This window comes from Pogoniulus pusillus, chromosome Z (assembly GCF_015220805.1).
Source record: "Pogoniulus pusillus isolate bPogPus1 chromosome Z, bPogPus1.pri, whole genome shotgun sequence".
Taxonomy (NCBI): Eukaryota; Metazoa; Chordata; class Aves; order Piciformes; family Lybiidae; genus Pogoniulus; species Pogoniulus pusillus.
In genome coordinates, this window is record NC_087309.1 from 50,195,333 (window position 1) to 50,218,175 (window position 22,843).

A 22,843-nucleotide genomic window follows, 5' to 3' on the forward strand; every position below is an offset into this window, starting at 1 on the left:
CTGGATGATCCTTGAGGTCTCTTCCAAACAGATATATTTGTGATTCTGTAGTATCAAGACACCACACATGTAAGGTCAGACAGTGTTGCCAAGATTATGCACACCCTGTGGATATACAGAAGATTCTAGTCCCTCTACACCAAACATCACCTTCCAGAAAGGCTCCTATCTATTTTTACTGGGGGGGAGGGGAAGGGGGGAGAATCAGACAGACCAATACTCTCTCCTTTGACTTCCAAGTATCAAGCTTTACTCAAATATTGCATCATGAGTTGCCTATGATCACGAACACTTCACAGCTAGCTTAACTTCAAAGAGAAGTGCGACTATTTATACACAGGTCCTACAGAAAAAGACAATCTACTTTTGTTTAACATCCCCCCATGAATCCCAAAGAGGAAAACATAAAGAATGTTCTGCAGCTTCACAGGTACAGAAAAACTCACACACTAGAGAGATGCTTAATGAACCAGACACAAATTGTACTTTGTTTTAGAGCAATTACTAAACAGAATAGTAGACCCCTACTGAAGCTAGGTTACCAATAGCACTGCAGTTGCTTTTTTGTTTGGTTAGTTTTGTTTCACTTGGTTATGGAGTTTGGGTTTCTTATCTTGTTCTTCAGCACGTCAGTTAGTCTCTTCAACCTATAGATACGTCACTTCTACACAAATAAAACCCAAACCAAGACCAAACAGTGCCACCCCTTACCAAAAACGCCTGCAAAAAAAAAACTAAACCACACACAACAACAAACAAAACCATACAAAAAAGCCCACAAACACACACCAAAAAACCACACAAACCTAACTCCTAAGTGTTTTAAGTTTTGTTCTCCCAGGGGTGATATTGGGATTATTTCAACCTAATTTCTTCTGTTCTTTGGTGGAACTGAATAAACTACATTTGACTGAAGAAGCAAGAAGTATTTCATCCTTAAGAAGCTGGTACTCAAAGACATAAGCTTCAGAACTTCATGACAGTTTTAAGCACAGAAATTAATCATCAAAAAACAAGTATGTAGTATGTTGTACCACAGATAGTTACTACCTTTAACCAAGCAGAAGCAATTACTCTCTTACAGGAGGAAGATCATACACATTGCAAGTTTAAGAAGAGGTACTTTCAAACTCTGTTTTCTGAGTCTTATGCACTAGAACACAGGCTGTCAACTGTGGTAAATCTGACATGCCTAGGTGGAAAGAGAAAGCAAGTAGTAATGAGGTGGGGGTTGATCCCTTCTCCCTAATATCTGGTGAAAGAACACAAGGAAATTACCTGAAACTGTGCCAGGAGAGATTTAGATGAAATATTTGGAAAAATTTCTTTACAGAAAGAGTGGTCAGGCATTAGAAGAGGTTATCTAGGAAGGTGGTGGAGTCACTATCCCTGTAGGTTCAAGAAACATGTGAACGTGGCTGTTTGAGACATGGTTTAATGGTCATGGTGGTCTTACATTGATGGTGAGACTCAATGATCTTAGATGTCTTTTCCAAATGAAACAATTCTGTGATTCTAAGATAAGTAAGAGCTTGATAACCTAGTCATATAGTTGCACTAACTCTGGATGCACAAGACTTGGGCTCCAGAGAGAGAATTAATCCAAATGCACACCTCAAGACAAAGACACACTGTGCTAAAATTGGAATAAGAGCAAGATGATCACAAAGGACAGTATGCTTTGCCAGTATAAGGCCTAATAAAGTCATCTCTTTGTCAGCTACTTTTTGAGCTGCAACTAGGTAAGGGAAGTTTTACCAATGCTTATATATAGACCAGCCTTCTTTGAGCTCTTATTCTCACTAGGAATTTCAATAAGCAGTCCAAGGAACCTGCAACTGTTTTCAAACATTGAGTTCAAGAAGGAACACACTTATCCTGACTGTATTGGGCTATTTTATCTCTGCCTTTCTAATTCTCCCCCTGCAGAGCAGAAGGAAGGCACACTCTGAAGGCAATATAGAAGAGAAGAGCAGTGACAGCTGGGAGCCATCCGAAGTAAAGAAGGCCATTTGCAGGAGGTTTCCTACCCCAGCATGTCACCATCCTCTACACAAGGCTCTCCCTCCTGCAACCCCTCACTGCTTCATTAGCTGTAAATGATGTAGCTTAGAAAGGAAGCAGCACTTTATTAACATTCAGAGAGGCCAGCACTGTGCAGAGAGAGTCATTGTTGGTAATCATCAAATCAAGGCCCAACATTATCTTCTGGCTCCCTCCCAAACTTGGACACTCCAAAACGTGACTGTCTTGTTCCTCATCCTCAGTAACTGGACTTTAATAACATCATCCTTGCCATTCTTGCTTCCAACACTAAAGAAGAAAATCAGTACTAACTCCAGTTGCCAACCACTCCCACACTGCCCCGTAAGTGTGAAAAGGGCAGTAATTACAATGGAGTGAACTTCCTGGCCCAAAATGCCTCTTTTCAGCGCTGTCTTAGAAGATGCCATCACAATTTGTGTTTTCTGTGGTTACAAGGATTACTCTCTGGCATGCTTTCATGCAAGTTTACCCATCCAAGCAGTAGCTACTATTTCAGGGTGAAAGTAACCTATCTAGAGCAGATTTCATTTATGCCTGGTGAAGGTAAACCTAGTCAGTCACTTAACAACACTTGTGACATGCTACTGCTTCACTGCGTTGATTGGAAGCCTCTATTAATTAGGTGAATACCATTCCCCCAGTGCTTGTCACTAAGAGGTGAGACACTTGCAGTTGTACAATCATGAGTACATGTTGCACTTTCAATAAGGGAGGTAAAGGAGTTTCCAAAGTTCTGATAATTTCATGCCTGATCCCTATTCTACAGCTAAATAAAATACTTGTTCTCTACAGCACTCCAGCTGCCAAACACACTGTTTCTCCAAATGCACAAAGTCCCTTCTGCCAACTACAAAATTTGGTACCTTCTTCTCAGATGTAGCATGAAGAAAAAAATATCTTTCAGTCCTGTAGCTTCTCCAGCAAGAGAGGATACAAAATTCTGGTAACTGAGTCAAAGCTTCCCTCACAGCACTCTGCTTACAATAAACCACTACTGCACCTAATTTGTGCTTTCAGATGAGAAGGAACAGGTAGGTTTAAATGCAAAGAAATACGCAAGATTTATGTTGAGGTTTGTATAACTCCATAATACAGATGGAGAATGAGAAAACTCTCCCACGTTCATGACAGCTTAAAAAACCAGAGATGCTTCTTTTTTGCAGACTGTCACGTCAAACATTGTAAGCCATGACTGAAATAATAAGCCACATGACAGACTAATCCAGAGAACAGAGGCCTGGAGGAGTTTCTGTCTACGCAGAGAGAACAACACAGATTAACCAAACAATGGTAGATGATCTAAAAATTAAACCCAAATGGAAATCTGAAAATGAGGGATTTTTTAGATAACAATTATTTACCTCTTTTTGGCCAGCAGCAGAACCTCCTGAGAATTCTGATTTTTAAAATTAATTTAAACACAAGTTGCCATTTTCTCTGACAGAACCAATCATCCAAAAACCCAAAAGGTTTTGTTGCTTTTTGTTTCCTTTTTTTTTTTTGTCTCCTGGCAGGAAATAAACAAATGACAATCTTAAGAGAACTGTCCCCTTAGCTCAAGCATGTTTGTGGTCACAAACACAACCATTACCAATGGGATACTCTGAACTAGTCTGCTTGGGCCTAGCACACCTTCATCATTTGTCTACAAAGTACCAAAACTGGGAGACAAACATCCCGCTGTTTGAAACAACATAGACGTAAGATGTGGAATAGCTTAAGATTACAAAACACTCGACATATACAAATATACTGAAAACACAGAGGTAGCCAGTCAGAAGGAAAGAATATAAATGTGTGATGAAAGCACAGGGCAAGCCTTCAACCTGGAGGCCACCTGCAGCTCACCGCTGAGCACAGCCTTACAGCACTTTTTTTTGCTAATGTCACAGAGACCTTTTTCCTAATCAAGAAACTTGACCTTTACCATCTCTTCTGGATTATTGGGCTGAAAGGTGAAATGGTTTTGGTGATAATGAGAACAAAATGTAGATTCCATCTCCTCCTTAAGTTACTGAGAGCATAAACAAAGAAAGAAAAATACCTTGGCCTTTATTTTAGTATTTCATATGCAAGCCATTTTTCTTGATTAGATGGCAAAACACCAAGACATGACCAACTTTACACTATTAAAAACAAAACCACAAAGCTTGGAACAAAAGTAAAACAATCCCTCTGTGAGAAATACATGTTTGATCCGATCAATTCATTGCAAGAGGTCACAGACAGGGAGGAAGGGGGATTTTGAATAGAGCTGCACTCCTCCTTGCACCACCATCTCAAAGGTATGCAATAGGCTTAAGATAACAGTAATAAGTAACTAGAGAGATTGGTGGAGGAGGGAGGCATGTGGAAGAGACAACCTTTTTGCATGAGCAAACAGAGGAATACAAAGGAGTTTGGAGTTCATGGAAAGGACACTTGAGGAAGACCCCTTACTTTATCACTGAAGACCACCAGAGGAACCACCAGATAAAAAGAGACATACATGGAAGAGACAACTCCCATTCCTAAAACTGATAAGGAAAACTCAACCTTTTCTTAGAAGTAGTAATGAATATGTAATAGAACAGGGCATAAAAAGAGAAAACTGGAGGCAAAGGGTGTGCAGAGCCTCCCCACGCACCCAGGCCTGTACATTGCTTGATTCCTGCAACTCTATTAAAAGCCTTAACTTACATGAACGCCAGTTTATGCCTGTTATTTATGACACCTTCCTCCTGTCGCAGAGCAAGATCCAGTATCTTACTTCCCCAGGGAACATGAGGCAACCTATCATCCCACTTCCTTTCCTTGTTGAAGATCTCGCCCGGCAGCACCCTTTCATGCAGTCCCAGAGTGCCGCGACACCCCTACGTCCGGTGGTTTCACTGGAACCATTCCTCCACCGGTACACTGAGGCCCTCCTACCACCTGCCCCCACTCTGGTCCCTCCCGCAGTCCACTCAGCTCCTGCTCAGCGCTGCGCAGCGCATGCGCGGCAGGCGGGGCGGCCATCTTGGCGGCTTCGCGCCTGTGGCCGGCGAAGGGTGGAGCAGCCGCCCCTGTGCTCCTTTGTCGGCGAGCTGTGATTAATTTTTTTTAATTAGTCGTTTTAGATCTAATGTGCTTTCCGGGCTCTGCCGTTCATCCCTGCTTGGTTGCTTTGGTGGAAGTTAGTTTACGTTCTCACAGATTTTGCCTTTTGTTTTGCGCCCGGCTGGCCCCGAGCCGTGCGCTGCCCGCGGCCCCTTGTAAACCCGCGGCCGCGAGGTCGGCGCAGCTCCCTGGGGCGCCGGCTGTAAGGGTCGGTGGCAGTGCACTGCAAAGGAATGGCGATGGTCGAGGCTTCCTGCGGGCTACGCGAGGAGGCTGCGGCGAGCGCCGGGTGTAGCGGCTGGGTGTGCAGGCGGAGTGGGCCGCTAGGCGTTCAGCGTTTCCTCGTTAAAAATGGCTGCGACAATGTTTCTTTTTAAAATTATCCACGTTAAAAACGCCCGTCTCCAGACGCTGCCCGCGGGCGAGGAGAGTGCAACTGTCCGTAGGCGCCCGTCCTCTGGCGGGCGGGCTGAGAGTTGGCAGGCCCGGGCCGGCGGCGCCAGGAAGACAAGAGGGATCGCTGCTGCCGTCAGACGAGGGTCTCTGGGTCGCTGCGCCGCTGCCCTCCGCAGACAGCGCCGGCGGCTGCATCCCAGCCGGGAGCGGGAACATAGCGCTGGGTTTTCGCAGCAGTTTAGATATTTTGTGCGACTCCCAATATTCACCCAAGCCTCATTACCACCTCTTAATGAGACCCCTTTACTCCGTGACGTGCAACCGCTCCATCTCATTAAGGAAATCGCTCTTCAATGCTGATTATTTTATTTGCAGCCATAATTATATTTCTTTCGGCTAAATCACGGTTTAATCGAGCCCACATGGAGGGCAGCAGCACTAATTACAGCGGGAGATGCGGTGGTGGTGGCTGTTCGCCTGCCCGGCCGGAGGAGGAGACGCCGAAGCGGGCGCGGGCGCGCCGATCCCCTGGCAGGGCCTGACTAGGAGCAGGGCGGAGGGCCGGGGCCGGGGAGGTGGTCTCAAACACAACAACTTATTACTTCTAATTCCCCGACTGTCACCAAATCACCTGCACGAAACAAGAATCTAATTTGTTAAGCTGGCATTTCTGCAGATGGAAGATCGATTTTCTCTTTAGATTTCTCTAATTGAGTGAATATAGACGCCCCGAATTAGCCGCGCTCGGGCAAGAGGGGAAGGGAAAGAGAGAGGGAGGGAGGGGAAAGAAGAAAGTCAACAAAAATCATCCTTGTAAAATAAGCCATATTACCTCTAGAATTGCCCCCAAAATAATAAAGGAAGGTGGATCGAAAGGTCCTAGATTGAGTGACAGTCATATTTCTGGAACTAACTGGTTTTTAAAAGAAAAGGTTAGGACGTCTGGAGAATGCTAAGTAACAGCACGAGAGAGAGATGGCTGAGCTCTGAAATTGCTTACAGAATTACATTTGTTTTTCTTGTGATTTTATTAAAAGTCACTCCTCATCTCCAGAATGCGTGAAAATATCTACTTTCCACTCAGATACACCACATTAACTTGTTGGAGGCGAATTTGTTTGTTTGTCTATTTTATTTATTTGCCAGATAAGATTGATGCAGTCTTATTAGCACTATATCTAGTTATAGGAAGAGATAAGGATGAGATGTTTTCTTTTTATTCCAATTACTATACTTGTCACCTAACTGAATAACTGATACATGATTATTTATCTTGAGTAAATAGAAATCAGAAAAGCAGCCAACTTAACACATACAAACCAAATATGTATATTCCTTGTTACTATATACCACCTATGTAATTGAAGAGATTAAAACTACGGCCTCAAAAGGGAGAAAGTTAAATACTACATCCACGTCATTCTCTAGTATATATTCTTCCACTGGTATGCCTGGCGGTTTATTTATCTAGCCAGATAGGGAGATTTCGGGTTTTAATAATATGGGTAGGTAGTAAATAAATTCCTTAGTAGAAAGAATCTTCCTGGAAGGATGCTTTTCCCCTAAACAGAAATGTATTTGAAAAATGCCCTATACTGGCTTTCCTTTCGCCTTCAGGGCAGCCCCGGTAATTCCTGTCCAACTGCTTAAGCCGCAGCACGGTGCGTTACGCTTGAGTTCCGCGGTTTTGAGTTGATGAGTTCAACGTGATGCCAGAAGCCTCTACATGCATACATACGTGCATATAAAGCTGGAGGGAGAGGGCAGGTGACTTTTGTATGTCAAGAGTTTGCATTTGGACGGGTGGGAGGGTGTCAGGCATACCTTTATATTAAAATAGCTTTCTCCCTATAAAAGACTGGTTGTCATAGTTCTGATGAAAATTAATTGATAGAAGCCATCCTTTCAATCTGAAGCAGCCGCTTGGCTGCCGGTTGCTTCCCCGCAGCCTGCCGGCGTGGAGACAGCCAGAGGCGCGACTTTGGCTCGGCCAGAGCGTGGAGCAGATATTTCGATAAATAAGCAAATGGTGAAACGTTGTCCTTAACCGGCTTTGGGCAAAGATGACAGGAGACCCGAGCTCTCCCTGCTGCCTTAGGAAGGCTGTTTTCGGCACACCTGACGGCCGCGATTCTGAGCAGCTGCGGTCGGTCTCGCCTCGGCTGCCTTTTAAACTTCATAAAGTTGCCTTCAAATAAGTGTATTTATTGCAGCTACAAAATGATGCTTGCAGCCTAATGTCATAAAGCAGCAATGATCTAGCTTTGACTAGAATAAATAAATTTGGTGTTGTAGCTACTGGCAGCCTTGTCCTTCATTTCTAAAGAAGTATTTTCGAAGGGGTTGATTGAAATAACTCGTGTTTATGTTTTTCCATTTCTTAACTCCAGATTACTCCTAACGAAAGGATATAGTTTGATTTGTCATTTGAGCTTAGGGTATGCCGATGCAGAAAAGAAAACAAGAGCCTATGTTACTTGATTTGGTTTCTGTAAGCAAGTAACACTCAAAAGCATAGCTGTAATTTACAATGAATTAAAATTGATTCTTTTCATCACGCAAGAAAATAGGGAAATGTGAGGTCGTTAATTACTGAGGGAGGCGCTTCTCATTAAAGAGAACAATGTTACAATGCAGCACAGAGGAGTGGGAATGTGAATAATAATATCCGATATTTCAGCACTACTGTCTGGAAACGGAGCGGGGGGGGGGGGGGGGAAATGCCACGCGAACAAGCCAGGCAACCAAAAGTTACGTTTGATAAACGCCGGGAGCGTTGCTAAGTGTAAAAAGCAATTACGGTGCTCTGCATACGGCAGTCTTCTTAACTGGATGGATGCTCAATAAATACATAAATAAAATATCAAATTACAAACCTTATCAGCCATTTACGCCAAGCCACCCTGCTGACTTTAGCAGTTTAACCTTATTTTATCGTGTTTCTCGCTCCAAATATAATTATTCTGATAAAAGAAGGTTCTGTTCCTAATTCAGAGCATAATTGTTTAAATAGACTTGTTTATATTACAGCCGTATTCAATCAGGGGTTGAGTTTAGCAGGGATTGGGAGGGGAGGAGTTCTGGGGGTGGAAAGTTCTCTGGCCCTTCTTCCTAGGGTCATGGCGCTAGAGAATTAGGGTGATACAGCTCCCAAACACGGCACACCCCATTCCCGCGGCCCTTACGCGGGTGGACTGGTCAGCGTGGATAGCAGGAGCGGGGCAGAAGGAATGGGGAGCCGGCCCTGGCCGGGACCCCAGGATCAGGCCCACTGGGAAGGGAAGGGCAAGGATGACATGGCAAAGGAATAGAAGTTGTGGGGGGAGATGATCTCCCAGTGCCTATCCCCTTGGCAGGCGCTCCTGTACGAATTCAATCTTTATTTTTTATGAGAAGTAAACTGTCTAAATAAATTTTATTACGGGCAACCAATATATTTTCTGGTAGTTCCCTTTGTTCCAGTTCTACGTGTGTGTAACAATCTAAAACCTATTTATTGAGGAAAAATCACTGGATCCGTCATAGAAAATCCTTTTACTTTGCTCTGAAGTGATTTCTGAAGACACTCGTGTCACTCTGAAGATTTTTGGGCCATTGTGCTAAAGCTTTTGCTTGTTAGGAACCTCGGTTCCTATGATCATGTGGGGAATACCGTAAATCGTAACAGGGAATGGGCATGACTGGCAGTTTTCTGGCTACATTTGGAAAATGGAAAGATGACGGGGAATAAAATCTTTGTAAATACAACTCCGACACTGCCCAGGTGAATTCGGGCACTTGACAAAACAGGAGTGCGTGGAAACGGAATGTGATTAGGACATTTTACATATGCCCCGTTGTCATTTTCTCTCTGACATGCTTAAGTGTCAGTACTGCCCGCTCTTTTCTCCCTCGCAGATTTCCTTCCTTGATTTCCCTCTTTCTCTTAAAACGATTGCGCCCTGAAGTCTAGGAAGAAATGATTTAGTTTGTTTATACTGCTATAAAAATCAAGAGCAATAGAAAAGTCATAAAATGAAGCGCGCTATCAATCACACTGCAACATTGTTATTCAGCAGTTACTAACAGAGATTGATAATCCTTTGATTTCATCCCATTGTTATTACTCTGATGTGTCTGCACATTAACTATTACACATTTATTTATCGACCTGAAACACACAACAACCCCGAGTAGCTGCACGCGCACACCGTGCCATCCTTCCCCTAGCACGCTCGGCAGCAGCCGGCTGCAGGCACCTGCGCCGCCGGTACATTTTCGCAAGCAGCTACAGCTGAAGCTGAATCCCAAACAAGTAGGCAGCGTTCTGACCGCTCGCGGAACCCTAGCGTCAGGCCAGGCCGAACCCGCCGGTGCCGCGGAACGCTGCGAGCCCCGCTGCACCTTGAGGCCCTAGCCAACTCCCCGCCGGTTGCTCCGTGGGCTCCGCTCTGCAGGTCCCGGCTGTCGGCCGGGGGTCGACTCTCGGGAATTTTCACCGCTGAGGATTCTGCTGCTGCCCTAGAGCCTCACGTAGACAGTAGTTTTTAAAGGGGAAAAAAAAAAAAAGGCAAAAGAGATGAGACATCTCCGCCTTTCCCAGTCCAACCCGTTAAAAAAAAAAAAAATCCTGAAACTCCCACTCCACCTCCATCTTTCTTCAGCTAAATTGTGGCCCATCTCCGAGTCTTTATCTCTGCCCTTAGCGGCCATTCCCGGGCACCCAGGTTCATTGCAACAGCCCGTCTCAGAAGCGAATCAGTGTAGCCTGAGCAGGGAGGAGGGTGTGTGGGGGAGTAAAAATGCAGCAAAACTGCCCTAGAGATCGGTCGGCCGGTCCCTTTGTCTCCTTGTTCTGTCGCTGCCGAAACCCCTCTGCGTCTGAGCTGCAAACAAAACTACTCTTGCATCTGTTCGCATGCAGTATTTACAGTGTGTTGTGTAAGTCAATTGGATGGGGGGGGGGGGGGGGGGGGGGAAGGGGGGGCAACCAAAACGGTCCCCCCCCCCCAAAACCAACCAAACAAAACCAAACAATTGCACTGTATTATTTAACACAAACTTCGCTTGGCTCCCTTTTTGGTGGAAGCTTTATTTGCACTAAATGAATAATCTTAATTGCATCACTTTTGAATTAAAAATCAATGTTAATCAAGTTGGAAGTAGTAAATATCAGTTTTCATTCTGCCCGAGTAGAGGATATTTTTCTTGTTTTGCAAATAAAAATACAAGTCAAATAACTTTAAAAGGGCATTATGTTCTGTTACAAATACAATTGAAACGGATTGTTTAGGAGCGGATCAGAAATGGTACAGAATTTTGCACTTAATTTCCTCAGTTATCATTTACAATAAGAACCTCTTGGCTTGACAGCCAAGTCTAAACAGTAGTAAATTAGTACAAATTTATACTGATTTTACTCTAATAATCGTAATAAAAGCTTATAGATTTGGCACTAATTACATAAATGCCTAATGATCTTGAAAATTACTCTGGTTAGAAATATATTACTAATCTAAACTTTGTTGTTGGCTGGCTTTGAAAAATCAGAACATTAGAAATGGTTCGCTTCACTTGTGCAAAGCACTTTAAATTGTTCAAGTAGTTTAACATATTCAAGAGGAAAATAAAAACTGTTTAAATTTATTTACTGCTTTATACTGTAAGCTACCCGAAATTGGAAAGTTTACCAGAAAAAAACGGGGTTTATGAGCTTCGAGACCCCCGGCCAGGGAGGCAGCGCTCCTCAGGCGGATAGTACTGCCTTCCCCGTTCCACAGTGTGCTACTGCGCCGAGCGGGGCCGGGACAGGGCGGCGGAGAACCATCGGGGCCGGGAGAGGCTGTGCAGCTCGGGCCGTCGCGGAAATTCGCGCAAGTTTCTTCTTTCCTTGCCGCCCTGCAGCCTTCGGGGCCCGGTGACAGCTTGTGGGTAAGAGTCGAACCGCGGTCTCCGCCACAGCCCCTGACCCTGCTACCCCAGGTGGCCGGTAAGAGTGACTAGCACTGCCTGCCCCAGAGCCGCGCCGTTCAACTGTCCGTGCTGACTTGCTTACACCCCCCATCCCAGTGGGCGCTGGACTTGCGAACCACCCCTGGGAGCCTGACCAGGTCCAAGGGTGAGCTTTGAGAAGGTATTAAAAAAAAAAAAAAAAAAAAAAGAAGAAGAAGAAGAAGAAGAAAACACAATAATCATGGGTGACCCGGAGCAGGAGCGGGTGGCAAATGTGCATTTGGAAGAGAGGGGGAGAGCTGGAAGCAGGGTGGTGAGGGCGAGCGGAGCAGGGGAAGGGAGCGGCGGTGCGGGTCGGGCCGGGGCGGCGGGAGGCCGGGGCGGCGGCGGGCGGGCGGAGCGGGGCGCTCCGGGCGCTGACATTTGCAGGCTGCCCTCCTGATTGGTCCCCGCGCCGCGCTGCTCACGGGTTCATTGAAGTGTTAAGCACCTCCCCGTCTCTCTAAAGGACATTATAATGCAAGAGACCCCCTTTTTAACCACACACCGAATTTTCTTTCATTTAGGCGATCTATATCTATCTATATATATCTCTTATATCTTATATCTATTTTAAATAACTTAAGGCCGCTAAAATTTGGGGGGGAACAGCCTTCGCCCTGGAGCGGTGCGCGATGCTGTCTCACGCCGACCTCCTGGACGCCCGTCTCGGTGAGTTTCCACCAGCACCCCCCCGCTCCGCGGAAGCTGCACTGGCGGCGGCGGCGAGCGGGGAGGAAGCCGGGGCAGGAAATTGACAATTTGTTCCTTATTTTACCTTAATGTGATCTAAATGGGCTAATTCCTTTAAAAGTAATTGTACTGTATTAAAGTTTAATTTGATTTAACATTAAAAAAAAAAAAAGAGGGAGAGAAACCTACAGAGTGTGTAGATCTACAGCGAGTTGTGGATCATTTGATTTCTTTCTTTGTAGTCTTATATACATATCTACATATTATACTGTGATGCTTATTATTATTATTTTAGGACAGATGAGCTCGATGATATTTACGGAGGAGTTCTGGGTGGTCTGTTCCTGCTCGTCTGCTCGCTTTCCTCTCCTTTTGCTTCTCTAAAAATAGAAATATATGTATCTACCTGTTTATGGTTATTTACGCGTTTGTTTAGAGGAGTGGAGGGAGGAGAGGAAAAAGATTGGCCAGGGTGACCGAAGTGTCCGCAAATCTGTCGGCGAGGTAACGCTCCCGGCGGCAGGGCGGTTTGAGTTTCTTCCTCTCAATCTTTCTTTTACTAGCCTCACTGGAAAAAAACAATCTGTATCCAGTAAAAATTGCTCTCATCCCCTTTCCTTCCCTTGGTCTCGTAGGGGAAGGCCCGGCAGGGAGCTAGTTATTTAAGCAGGAAAGGAGCTGCTCAGTGTAAAGTTTTCTTTCCTTCGCCCGGGCTCACCGGGCCAATGGCCCGGCGAGCCGAACCGGTCTGCGAGGCCGGAGGGCGGCTAGGGGACAGTGGGGCGAAGGCGGTGGCGATGTGTGAATGCCCCTCGCCGGCTCGGTGCGCTGGAAAGCGACTCTGATGGATATATGCCCGGCTTCAGGGGAGTGACCGCGGCTCCTTTGCTTCTGCAGGGATGAAAGATGCAGCCGAGCTGCTGGGACACCGGGAGGCGGTGAAGTGTCGGCTGGGTGTAGGGGGCTCGGATCCGGGGGGACACCCAGGAGACATGGCTCCCAACTCGGACACGGTGGAAGGGACCACCCTGCTGCCGGGAGAAGACATCACAACGGTGGGATCCAACCCCAGCTCCTTAGCCGTCAGCTCCAAAGACCCCGACAAGCAGCAAGGCCAGCAAGGGGGCCAGAACCCCAGCCAGGCTGGGCAGCAGCAGGGGCAGCAGAAGCAGAAGCGGCACCGCACCCGCTTCACTCCGGCGCAGCTCAACGAGCTGGAGAGGAGCTTCGCCAAGACCCACTACCCAGACATCTTCATGCGAGAAGAGCTAGCACTGCGCATCGGCCTCACCGAGTCCCGAGTGCAGGTATGAGCAGCCGCCCTTGCCGCGCCCGATGGCCTCTTCGTCAGGTTCACCGACGGCCGGTGGCGCGGCCAGGCACGCCGAGAGAGGGTGGGTGGGTGCTTTCAAGCCTGTTCGGCGGTGGGGGAGGACATCTACCCGTAAATGGAACGGTTTGGTCAAGAAGTCTCGAAACTCTCCCCCCCTTCCCCCCCCCCCCCCCCCCCCCCCCGCCTTTCCGCAATGCTATCCCCTAGGGCTGTACCCTTGTCTCCTAGCCGCCTACAGCTCGGTGGTTGCTAGAGCATCGCGGACGCATCTTCCTCCACCCCACGGCCCAACGTGGGGCAAGAAAGAGCCCGGGGAGGCACAGCTCGGAAGCGGAGAGTCTCAGTCCTCGCAATAGCTCAGCTTTAAGAGTACAGCCGGAGCCGCCGGGGAATAGACTACATTCCCCCGTGAGGGTTCGGCGGCGGCGCAGGGGCGCGAGGCTGCTGTCCAGGGTGCTGCCCCTGCTCAGCCAGGCGGTCCGTGGGGCAGCTGTCCATGGTGCTGCCCGGAGGAGGCGTCCTCGGGAGCCCACTGTCAAGAGGGTCGGGGTGAGGGGTGAAGGAAAGTACACAGGCTGTAAAAAGGCACTTGGTTAAAATGCACTTGTGTCTGCACTCGGAGTTTCCCTATATTGGCTTTTATAATGCCTGGGGAGGGCGCGTTAGCGAGTAACTTTAAGTACACACACACACACACACACACACACACATATATATATATATGTATCCAGGCACATAAAAACTATTTAGGCAAACAAATGTAAACGAAATTTGGAGAAAGGCCAGATGGATCCAACTGCTAGACTGCTCAGATGCAGCTTTTCTAAGTGGAAGGATATTTTAGCGACTTTCTGGGCAAACCCCTTCTGAGGAAAGAAAGCCTGCACTTGTAGAATGTGAAACCCCACTTAGCACAGCACACTGGCCATGTCACTGCACTTTGCTACAGCCAGTGTTCAAAATCACTCTCAGCAAGGCTAGACTCCTCAGCTAAATATAGACACGTCAAAGGAAATCACTAAATGAACATCTTTATGAACAGAAACTGACTTCATTCACGAATATGACAGAATATGCACGTCTGCCTTTAGAAAGTGAAACAATTTGACTTAGCCTACAAAGAACTATAATTAGTTTAAATTAAAAAAGAAATTAGATTCACAAATAAAATATAATTGGACAACTGACTCTATGAAAAAAGAAAACGAGGTCTATTAAACTTTATTAGGTTTCCCAAAGGTTAATGATACCAATTTCAATATTAGGAGTATGGTAAATTAAGTAAAATATAAAATATAAAATGGAAATAGTTATTTTTTAACAGCACATCAAAGAAATTCGTAGGAAGAAAGACAAAGTGTTTTAATGGCTTCAGCATAATCTTAAACCAATTCTAATAGCTTTAAACTGCTGATAAAAACAGTTTAATAGAGTGGCAGTTTAAATATTTTTTACAATAATGTTTCGTAGTTTAAAAAGTAATCAGATCAACATAACCTTCTTAATTAACACTTCAAAATGATTAACATTATGTAATCTAAGGCAAAATAATTTATTTAATTTATTTACTCCACAATCTAATGTATCATTGCTCCTTGACCAAATTTAAATTAAATAGTAATTGGTTTATGTTCTTAAACGAGTACTTCACAGTGTTCTTTATAGTTAACAGATTGCCTACACATTCCTTGCAGTATGTGGGCTCCACACTGATTCAAGAAATCCTCCAAATAGTTAATTTATAGCAGCTGTATATGTTTTTAAGTGTTTTAGATGCTAGGATAAATCACCACTTTCCTCATTTTAGATCTGTTTTTAATGCATATGATACATTTAAATAATTATTAAAGTGGCTGGTGCTTAAACAGGAGTCCAATTCCACATTTCATATTGCTCTGCTTTTCAGGCTGCTGTAATAAAACCATTCTTTTTATAGCATGCCATTATTAGAAACCAATTTCAGAATTATTTATAACCTCGAATGGCTTATTAAGCAGCAATGCGAGAATCATGCAAATTATGCGATCAAATGCAATATAATAAGCATAATCATTAGTCTCTAGCATGGATTAATTAACTTTCAATATTTTATTTACATAAAAACCAAATCAGTGAAATAACTTCAGCACAGTCAGGCTTGGCTTTCAATATTTTATACGAACAAAAATAATGTGCTGTAATTCCATTGACCGTGTCCCCCACAATGGTCCCGTCACCTGCCACATCTTAATAGGGGACAAGCTGAGAGTATTTTCTAGTTTTCTAATGGAATGAGAAATTGCATTTTCTTCCTCTCCCAGCACTATTAAAGTGTAATGAATTCAGCTCAGAGTTCACGGCTGGCTGATCGAAATGAACCTGAGATCTGAGCTTTAATACAGCTCTCCAGATTTCCTACCAAATCTTCACATTAATCATCTGCTGGATTCCAATGAGATCTTCATAAAGCTTCAGCTCCTGGGGAAAAAAAAAAGAAAAAAAGTTTTAAAAAAAGTAAGAAAACCAAAAGTGATACTGTCTCCCCTTCCTTCTCTCTAACCCATTTATAGCTAGAGAATTAAATGGGCTATATATTTTAAAATACATTTACAGTATGTCTGTATTACTGTAACAGCAGACACCATCAAGACAGATTTTTAGATTCCAACCTCCATTAGATTCTCACTGTTGTATTAATAATTTTCAGAGGCTAGTTGTATTTTAAAAGAGATTCAAAGTTGGCAAACATTTCTGGTTAATAAAATTCTAGAGTTGTCATGTGTGCCTTTTCAAAATCTCCCCTAGGTTTTCACTGCGTTTTAATCTGTCATGCACTAGTTTTCAACTGGAAACATTCACATTTTAAAAGCATATGCAGCGTAGCTATGAGCTGAGGTGATCAGACCTGATGGAGATTCTTTACACCACCAGTAAACCATGAAACATAAAAAGATTTTGTAGCTGCAATTTAACTATTAACCCTAAAACAAAACTGAACGCGATTTTTCGATTATTCATGTAATATTTAGCTCCTTAACGGCTGCTCATTCCCAGTAATAGGCGCCCGTGTTTTCATTCTGAGTGTGCAGCACGAATCCACGGACTCCATTCCACAAGCCCAGGCACTGTGGCTCCTCCGGGTTTCAAGTGGACCCGTTTTTTCCCTCGTTAACAACTCCCTTAGATGCCTTCGCAGCGGTGCTGGCAGCACCACGAGCAGCAGCTTACTTACAGCAATTTTATTTAAAAATATTATTATTTTTTAAAACACCCAAATGCGGGCGGTATGGCTCTACCCTGGGGCTAGGCAGCACCAGGCGGTGGGTACGGCCCGGGTCTGGGCTGGAGGCGGATCGGGAGCTCTTCCACGCAAAGTCTTGAGCCGTGGGCTTGTCGGTTTTGGTTTGCTTGTGTTACTGAGACTTGTAGGGAGGAGATCAGGCTCCTTTCTTGGAGTTCCCCTCGAGGCAAGGGAGGCTGCAGGTGGTTCAGTCCCGGGATGGACGCATTGACCGGTTCTTTTAAAAGTTCCAGCGGTTTCGTTAACCCGTGACGGGGACACCCGTGGAGCTGCGGGTGTGAAGTGCGGCCGTGGGAGAGACAACGGCTGGGGGAAGAGACGGGGGACAGGGCGGAGGTTGGGCGAGGGGTACCGGCTCCCGTTGCACTGAGCCGTACTCCAGCCACACGGCGGGCGGGACGTGGCTAACAGTACGTGTCGCTGCCCACCGTCCGCAGGTCTGGTTCCAGAATCGTCGGGCCAAGTGGAAGAAGCGCAAGAAGACCACCAATGTCTTCCGCGCTCCGGGAACGCTGCTGCCGACGCCGGGACTGCCGCAGTTCCCCTCGGCCGCCGCCGCAGCCGCCGCCGCCATGGGCGACAGCCTCTGCTCCTTCCACGCCAACGATACGCGCTGGGCCGCGGCTGCCATGCCGGGCGTGTCGCAGCTGCCACTGCCGCCGGCGCTGGGCCGGCAGCAGGCCATGGCACAGTCCCTCTCGCAGTGCAGCCTGGCAGCAGGGCCGCCGCCCAACTCCATGGGCCTCTCCAACAGCCTGGCGGGCTCCAACGGCGCCGGGCTGCAGTCACACCTCTACCAGCCCGCCTTCCCCGGCATGGTGCCCGCCTCTCTGCCCGGCCCCAGTAACGTGACGGGCTCGCCCCAGCTCTGCAGCTCCCCTGACAGCAGCGACGTGTGGCGGGGAACCAGCATCGCCTCCCTTCGCCGCAAAGCACTAGAGCACACAGTCTCCATGAGCTTCACCTAATGGCTGTCGCCTCGCCCCGCGCCAACGCCGCCGCCGTCGTCACCTTGTTCCGTGCTCCTGCCTCGCCCGTTTGCCCCGGCCCGCCCCGGCTCCCCGCCTTCCCCCACCTGACTTTCCAGGGAGTCGACTCAGGATCTGAAATCAGACGCGAAGGGACTGGTCTGTGGGCCGAGACCCCTGCCTTCCCTCCCCTCAGTCCCTCTGACCCCATTTAAATCACTGCGCTGACCCGCGCATCTCCTCCACTCCAACTGGCCCGGCCTGCTCGGCAACCGCCTCTCCACTGCGGCGGAGGGGCTCGGGGCCTCCCCGCGGCTGGCCCTGCTTCCCTTCCCCGCCACCACTCGGCGCTCCCGCCGGACTCCCGGCCTGGCATGAAAAAAACCCAACCAAACAAAAAAGGCATCTTGGTTTCGTTTCCTTAATTTTTTGTGGTTTATTTTAAGAGCAGCCACCCGCCGCCGGTCCCCTCAGCTGCGAGGGCGCCGTCGGAGGGCGGGCGCGCGGGTCAGTGGGACGGTACGGAGACCCCAGAGAGAATCAAATCCGTTTTGATAAAGCATTTATAAGTGAGAGAGGAGAAAGAAACGCGGGGGGGGGGGGGGGGGGGGGGGGGGGAGGGGGAGAGAGAAGAACAAAAATAAAGTTTCTTTTTTGTAGAAGTAAAACACATAGGGGAGATAAAAAGAAAATGTAAGCAAGAGCACTCCCTTTTTCGGACCTTTGATTTCGTGACGGTTGAGTTGCAGATCCGCCCTACCTTTTTTTACGCATTTATTTACGTTTCTGCTGCTATTGTCCCTCCTGCATCTTCCGCTGCCGCCGGCGGAAGCGCCGCCGCGGCCCCCGCCCCGCCTGGCCCGGCCCGGCCCGGCCCGGCCCGGCCTGACCTCGCGGCCCGCCCACCTGCATGTGCCGCAGGGCAGGGCCGCTGGAGGAATGAACAAACGATGTGAAATAGGATGTTTTGTGTAGATAAAGCATTCTCGTTACATACTGGTCGATTCGTGATATGTTTTAACTTATTGTCTGTGCTTATTTATTGCATTTTCGGTTTCTTAATAAATGTTTGAGCTAATATAAAACATATTACTTGACTTTTCCGGACAGGTTTATATCAAGTTAATGTGAATGGATAAATAATATCATTTTCAGTATGTGATATGAAGAATTATGGATTTTGATGTGGCGTGTGAGATATGAGATGTGTCTTGAACTGCAGGAAAAAAAAAAAAAAAAAACACAAAAAAAAAAACACAAAAAAAAAAAAAAAAAAAGAGACGGGACTTCCTTCTATGGGGATACACCGAGTCCTTTGTCACAAGTTTGGGGATAGTTTGCTTGCTTGAACTTTGCATTGAAGCCTTTCACTTGTCGCAATTTTAATACTTCATGACTAATAAACTTTTGTTAATCTTTCCGCGTGATGTGCCTTTAGACTGCAGGACGCAAGGAGCTCCCGCGGCGCAGCCGGGCGGAGGTGAAGGGGGCGGGGGAGCGAGGCGGCAGGGGCCGGAGTGGGCGGGCAGCGGGGGGCACCTGCCGGAGTCCTATGCGGTGCCGCAGCCTTGAGAGTTAGGACTGGGGAGGGGGCGGAGGGGCGCTTCGCCGCAAACCTTTCTGCCGGCTCTGAAATGAGCGCAGAGCTGCCGGCAGGGCAAATCCCACGGAAGAGAAAACACTCGGTTTCATCTCCTGAAAACTTCGCCGTGAGAGAAAAAAGAAGAAGGTACAGGACTTTGGAACCTGTCTGAGGTTCCTTTTAATTCTGACAGCACCACCACATACCCCGAATGCCCCTTTCTTTTCTTTTTTTTTTCTTTTCTTTTCTTTTTTTTAATGCTATGCACTGAAGTCTCTTACTCTTGTGCGTCAATTACACACCTCTTAATTACACATCTGAGAGTGCCTAGCTTCATATGCACCCGCAGAAGGGTCCTTGCCTGTTCCAAAGTGCATATTACATATGCATATTTAACGTAAAAGTGAAATAAAAGCATAATAAATTATTGGTGATGCAGGCCATGAGTGAGTCCACTGGGGGTCACCTGAGGAAGCAGCCCTATGCCCTCCTGCAGGAGCAGGCTTGTGCAGGTGCCAAAACAGCTCAGGATGCACATCTTGAGGTAGTCCAGGCCAGATAAGACAAATTCCATTCTCTAATTCATCTGAGAGCCAGGCCTAGTGTAAGTAGACACTATGTCCTGTCCTTCCTTCCAGCTCTCCCTCTCCTCCTCAGCCCAACTTTGTGCCAAACAGTTGTCCCTCTGCATCCACGCCTAGCTACAAGTTTGAAATTAGTGGGCAGACAACAAAGTCGCAGTGCACAGAGTGCCTATGGAGCAGGGCTGATCATAGTGCCAACAGCACCCCGTCCCACATGTAACCCTGAATGTGCCAAGTGGAGTGGCAGCCCATCCAGGAAGTCCCTTGGTCTTATCAATACCACAATGATCCCTTCCTTGTGCTGTGGTCCACTGGCAAGACAAACAGGTCTCCACTTACATGCAGAGGAGTGCAAATCTCACTCTATTTCTTCCAAATGTATGGAAGGTTGTTTACAAGCATGTAATTTTTATGGCTGCTGTATATTGCTATAAGCAAGACAGCTTTATGATGTAACAATGTTGTAAAATGTGGTATGGAAGATCTTTTAAAAAGAGGTGCTTTTAACAGTAGACAAAAATGCTTTCTGTGGCTGGCGGGGGGGCAGGGGATTGAGACACAACCTATAAGATCCAATTCTTGACACCAAACGCTGCAGCTCTATGGAAGTGGTCTTACAAAGGTCTTTCGCCTTAATGCTCACTCTGGAAACATCCATCATTTCCTCCATATTTTAATGCAACTGTTGTCCTGGTTATGAGCAAGGCTTTTTGATCCTACTCAACTTTGATACAACATTTGTTTCCATGGCAATATATCTTTGTATTCTGAGTCCTGGAGATTTTTGAAATCAGATGCAACCTTAGAACCAGCTGAAGCTTTTCCACATAAAACATCTAAGCTGATAATCTCATGTATTTAACATGGATGAAAGGAAGCGGACCACAGTTTTCACTTATACCTGTTACAGGTTGTGTGTGAATTATTTTATTACAAAATCTCCCTTGCACTCTTATTAAAAGATAAAATTTAAATAGCACTGACTGGTTCTACCTAATGACATGAGCAGCTTTGCTTCATTCACATAAAGTGATCAAAATAAATGAGTGAATTCTATATAAATTGAGAGGGGACATTTATGCTGAATAACAATTAGCCTGTTACTGACTAAGCAGCTAGCACTAGGCACTGGGGCTGCTATAAGCTGAGTTTATTTACTTACCTTCAGGTGTGTTTTATTTTTGAGCAATTCCACTCAATGTGTAAGTAAGACTGAGATTTATGTTTTTATATGTTAATTCATTTCCACACCACAACATATATACGTAGTTTTACTTCCCTCTAAACACCACATCATCCCTAATGTCTAAGGAATATACATAACAATAATGTCACTGAACCTTTCATTTGCTCTCTTGATGAAATGCTTTGACACTCTCTCTCTCCTCTCTTTCTCCTCTGAAATCCCTGTGGAAGGCAGAACCCGCTCTTACCCGCTGCTGGAGATTGCATTCGCTGAGCAATTACTAACATCACAAGAAAGTTTGTGCAAGGCAAGAGATCAGATAACATTGCAGCATGGATTATATTATTGTACTAGCAGCAATGATCCCTGCTCCTAGAAATGAAAATGTGTTTTAATTTGTGTTGTGGTCTTTAAATTTTCATTTTTCAGAATAAAAATCTCTGCACATGAAAATGTATCTTGCAGTAATGGAGGTATGGCAGTTAACCTGTCAGTTGAAAGTATGTAACCTTCCTTTTCTCCTTTTCATGACAAAGGTAATCTCATCTGAGGGCATTTATGTGAAGAAATAACAGCATGGCATGGTGAAACCACTGGCTCATTAATCCTGGCATCTACTTCCTGCAGGGCTTCTTGATTAGTTAGATTCATTCATCGGGTATTTCAGAGTTTTTGATTTCTCACTACTGGCTAGGTTCACTGAGTTCAGGCTAAATTGAGCCAGAAGCAATGTTTATTAGTAATTTTGTAATACAGACTACTCTAATAATTCAGTACAAATATCTCATCTGAAATACATTCATTCACCCTAACACCGAATACAGCTTGCAGCTGTGTTCAGAGAGAATCAAGAGAACACAAGTGATTTGGCATGTATTTCCTAAATTATTAATACAAGACCTAATAGCAAACTCTTTTTCATTTCCAAAGCTGGAATTAAGCTTTTTCCTAAAGCAAGACCTGACAAGTAGGTGACTACCTCCTGCCTGCCATTAAGGCTGAGCTCAGAGTGGTTGGTCTGGGAAGCATGGCCTGTTTAGCCTTTCAGCACAGAGATGAAAGGGAGAACAAAGGAATTTCAGCTTTCCCCTCATGTTTGCTACAAACATAGGGAAAATCTAAATGCTGCAATAGGAAAAGAGGAGGAATCCTTGGAAATTGGCATCCTGTAATGCCACAAATCTATTGCAACTGTTTGATAGCCAAAATAAGGGTTTTATCTCAGACAAAAGGGACAAAGAAGCCAAGCCCTTGATCCTGCAGCCCATGCAGACCTGTCTCTATGAGTTCATCAGATGCATGTGTGAAGATCTGTGGCATTTTTGCTTAAAATTTTTCAGCCAGAAAGCTTTCTCCCATTTCATAATCTCTTTTTTCTAAGGTAAATATAGTGGGCCATACATGGACCTCACTCAAATGTCTGACCATAGTGAGACATGTTGGCTCATCCAGCCATAAGTGAGCCAGGAGCTGAGAGCCAGTCTGATTTTGTGAATGCATGCTGTATGCTCAAAATCTCTGGGCAAGCCAGCTGACAGACATGGCTTAACTCAGAGAAGGTAGAATTTGCCCCAAAGGACACAGGACTTGCAGGCACCTTTAAAACGTCATGGACTGATCATCAGATGTGGCAATGATGCAACTGTGAGATGAAAATAAGAGTGGTGGAGTGGGAGAAGTAGGGACAGTATGAGTTTAATTTCACATGTAATCACAAAAAGAACAGC

At 46.0% G+C, this 22,843-nt stretch overlaps 1 protein-coding gene and 1 long non-coding RNA gene across 2 annotated transcripts; both read left to right on the plus strand.

The window, feature by feature from the left end:
- The first annotated feature begins 855 nt into the window (after positions 1 to 855).
- On the plus strand, positions 856 to 4,726 carry LOC135173251 (uncharacterized). Its single transcript, XR_010301278.1, has 2 exons — positions 856 to 1,016; positions 1,930 to 4,726. It is a non-coding gene; the product is annotated as an uncharacterized LOC135173251 (long non-coding RNA).
- An 8,308-nt stretch (positions 4,727 to 13,034) lies between these two features.
- Positions 13,035 to 18,301, plus strand: OTP (orthopedia homeobox; the record flags this gene model as incomplete). The annotated part of the gene is made up of 2 exons (XM_064176329.1): positions 13,035 to 13,490; positions 17,234 to 18,301. Coding segments are annotated over 2 exons (987 nt in total), but the record flags the coding sequence as incomplete, so codon positions are not given.
- Positions 18,302 to 22,843: the final 4,542 nt, after the last annotated feature.